At 50.6% G+C, this 3186-nt stretch overlaps 1 protein-coding gene across 1 annotated transcript; it reads right to left on the reverse strand.

Moving 5' to 3' along the window:
* Window positions 1-234: 234 nt before the first annotated feature.
* Window positions 235-1756, reverse strand: AGTR2 (angiotensin II receptor type 2). Its single transcript, XM_057404852.1, has one exon. It carries the CDS (start codon window positions 1740-1742, stop codon window positions 624-626), a length of 1119 nt encoding a protein of 372 aa, XP_057260835.1. The 5' UTR covers window positions 1743-1756; the 3' UTR covers window positions 235-623.
* Between the last annotated feature and the right edge of the window lie 1430 nt (window positions 1757-3186).

Raw genomic sequence — 3186 nt, forward strand, 5'->3', positions numbered from 1 at the left:
TCAAAGCACAAACCATCTGGCCTGGGAACCTGTCACCTGCTAGGAGAAGGGTAGAAAGGCATGCAAGTGGCTGTACTTCCCCCAGGAATATGCTCCTGCCTCCTGCAGGTTGCAGAACCGTGTCCTCATGATCCCAGGCCTAGGCAAGCAGGAGGTACCTTTGATGCATTTTACTTATGACATCCCTAGCCATGTATATAAAAAAATTATATATACATATATATAATAGAGGTCACAATATTTTCTTACAGATAGATACAGAGGTATCCACACTGCTTTATTTATTTACACATTCTCTAGTGAGAATCTCTTTTAGAAAACCAGCTTAGGGTATAATACTCAGCACCTACACAATTATAGCTATTGTGCAATGGTCCTTTGGTGTGTTTTGTCTTTTGGTGTTGCACTAAACTCTTGCCTGATCTGAGCCATGCACAAGCTGGTATTTAAAACAACATTTATGTGCCAGAGTCTTCCTCTGTGGAGTGCTCCTTGTGGAAACGAAGGAAGAATAAATCTCCACATGTGAAAAAGGGATTCTTCAAACTGCTGGTGAATGAATGGGCGCAAGAGGACCAGGACAGAGGAGCATCACCAACATCACCCACATCATGCCCCGGTGCCTACAGCAGGGACTCGGGTTCCCCTTCCCTGCCCACAGGGGTCTCAGCATCTCTGAAGCAGCTCCCTTTCCTCAGGGAAGAGCTCTCCCGGTGGCTGTTGAGCTGATAAACCCTTCGCTTGAACAAGCGGTGGAGCTTCTCCTGGAACTGGTTCCCGATGAAGCAGTACAGGAGCGGGTTGATGCAGCTGTTGGCAAAGGCCATGCAGATGCCGAACGGCAGCGCTGTGTCGATGAGCCCTGTCACCGCACAGCTGCTGATGATGCTCATGTGAGCCAAGGCATCCAGAAACGTCAAAACGTGGAACGGGAGCCAGGAAATCAAGAAGGCCACGACGACAGCAGCCACCAGCTTGAGGACTTTGTCCCTCTTCTGCTTGTTCTTCCCAAACTCCCGTGCTCTGAGCAGGGGCTTCCTGATCCGCACGTAGCACGTGGTGATCACCGTCAAGGGGATGAAGAAGCCCAGTGCGTTCTTCAGGAAGGCTGTTGCCACAGCCCATCGTGCGTAGCTCTCCTGCGGAAAGGCCATGATGCAAGCATTGACCCCCAAGCTTTCGATGGAGTGGGTGTCCCGGAAATAAAAGGTTGGGAGGGAGGACAAACAGGCGAGGCCCCACACAACCAGTGCTGTGAAATAAGCTTTCTGCAGAGTTCTCCTTTGAGAGTGCATAGGATGGACAATAGCGTGGTACCGGTCCACGCTCATGCAGGTGATGAAAAATATACTTGCAAACATGTTCAAGCACAGCACAGAGCTGGAGATCTTGCACATGAGAGACCCAAAGAGCCAGTTGTAGCCCTGTGCATAGTAGGTAGCCCAGAAGGGAAGGGTGGCGAGGCACAGCAGGTCTGCCACGGCCAGGTTGAGAATGTAGATGTTGGCGACTGTTTTGGGGCCGCTGTGCCGACAAAGCACCACAACCACCACGCTGTTGCCAACCAACCCCAGCGCCAAGACCACGGAGAAGAGCGCTGGAATGAGGGAAAACTGGTACCGTGAAGAGGTGAGCGGGCAGGGAGCGGGGGAGCGCGCCGCGGCCGATGCGTTTGTCAGGGCTGCATAGAGCACTTGGAGGCTTCCTCTGGGGGTGACGACCAGGGAGTAGTTGCTCTGCATGGTGGAGAGGGAGGCTCTGCGCGCGGTCCGTGCGCCAGCAGCACCGTTCTATCCCATCGCTCACCTGCACACCAGAAAGCACGTGTTAGCCGCGCAGCCGGCTTAGCGCTGGGGTCACGGTCACACCAGACCAAAGCCCATTGAAGTGCTGTCGGTGATCCGAGTGCTGCCATCCCTGCCGGAGCCCTCTCCCCCGCCCCGCTGCCAGCACGCAGTTACCCCAGGGAGGTCACAGCCCTCTGTAATCAGCCTGGCAGAGAAGCGAGCAGCTGGGGTTTATCTGTGATTACAGATGGGGCTTTCTGCCACCAGCAGAGCAGAAGGGCTCTTGACTCAGGAGCTGGAGAGACTTCGGTGACCAAAGGCAGCACCAGAGATCCTTGGGATCCTTTTCTCAGCTTTCTGACACCATTTCCAGGGCTCGGCACAGTTAAAATGATGTGGAAAGGCAGCGCTCACCAGTGGGGATCAGGCACTTCACACCTGAGGGCCTCCCAGGAGCTCACAGCCTTTAACAAGGCTATAGGAAGGGAAGCTTTGACCTTGCTTCAATTCACAGGGCTGGCTACACAGACACTGAAGGGTCTTTGCTAAGCATCATTCACTGTCATAGTCCTTCTCCAAGCAAATCAGCATCTCCTGCCCTTGTGTCAGCTTTTAATCAGAGTAAAAGAAACATTTCCAATGTAGATACAAGTACTCAGTCCTCACAGCTACTGGACTGAACAGGAGTATTTGCCACTCATTTAGTCTGGGTTTCAGGAGGTGGAGACGTAGCTAAAAACCAGCTAAATAGGAGAGTGTGCCTGTGATACGGTTCAAGAGCTCGTGTCTGCACTCCAAGCAGGGCACATTTCAAACTTCAGAGGCAATAAAGCAGATATCAGAGCCAGATATTCTATTTTACATCATAGAGAAAAATCCTTTTAGTCAAGTTCTTATGGAACCAGGCATTTAAGTGTTCTGAACAGGAATTCTGACCAAGACAACAGAGCTGGGTAATGATTTCTCAATGAACAGAAGGCAATTGATCGTTTCCAGCCCATTTTTCTGTGTTAACAGAGTAATGTGCCGTTATGAGCGCACCATTTGCTTGATGCAAAATATGCAATGTGCTACTTTGAATATACTGGCAAAAGATTAATTCTATTGTCTCAACGACGAGAGTTCAGTAGGAGGATATTAATGCACATCTGTGCAGAGTGCCGGTATTCCAAGTCCCCAGAACTGGATCACAAACCCATGTTCTGTTATCAAACAGGTCTTAAAGAGAGGAAAGGTTTTTGGTTTGGGAACAACAAAGATCCAGGAGAGGGTCTGAAGCCCCATTTCGCTCTCACCTTAACATACGGAAGCTCAGAAGTTGTCACAAAGCATTACATATGTCACTTATTCCTACTAGAGGGACCACACCACAGTTAATTTTAGCTACCTTCCTGAGAAC

This window comes from Pezoporus wallicus, unplaced genomic scaffold, assembly GCF_028554395.1.
Source record: "Pezoporus wallicus isolate ANWC-B61680 ecotype Strahan unplaced genomic scaffold, APGP_CSIRO_Pwel_v1 contig_6217, whole genome shotgun sequence".
NCBI lineage: Eukaryota > Metazoa > Chordata > Aves > Psittaciformes > Psittacidae > Pezoporus > Pezoporus wallicus.

Excerpts from the sequence above, each read along its gene's own strand:
- AGTR2 (XM_057404852.1), bottom strand. The coding sequence starts at position 1,742 with ATGCAGAGCAACTACTCCCTGGTCGTCACCCCCAGAGGAAGCCTCCAA.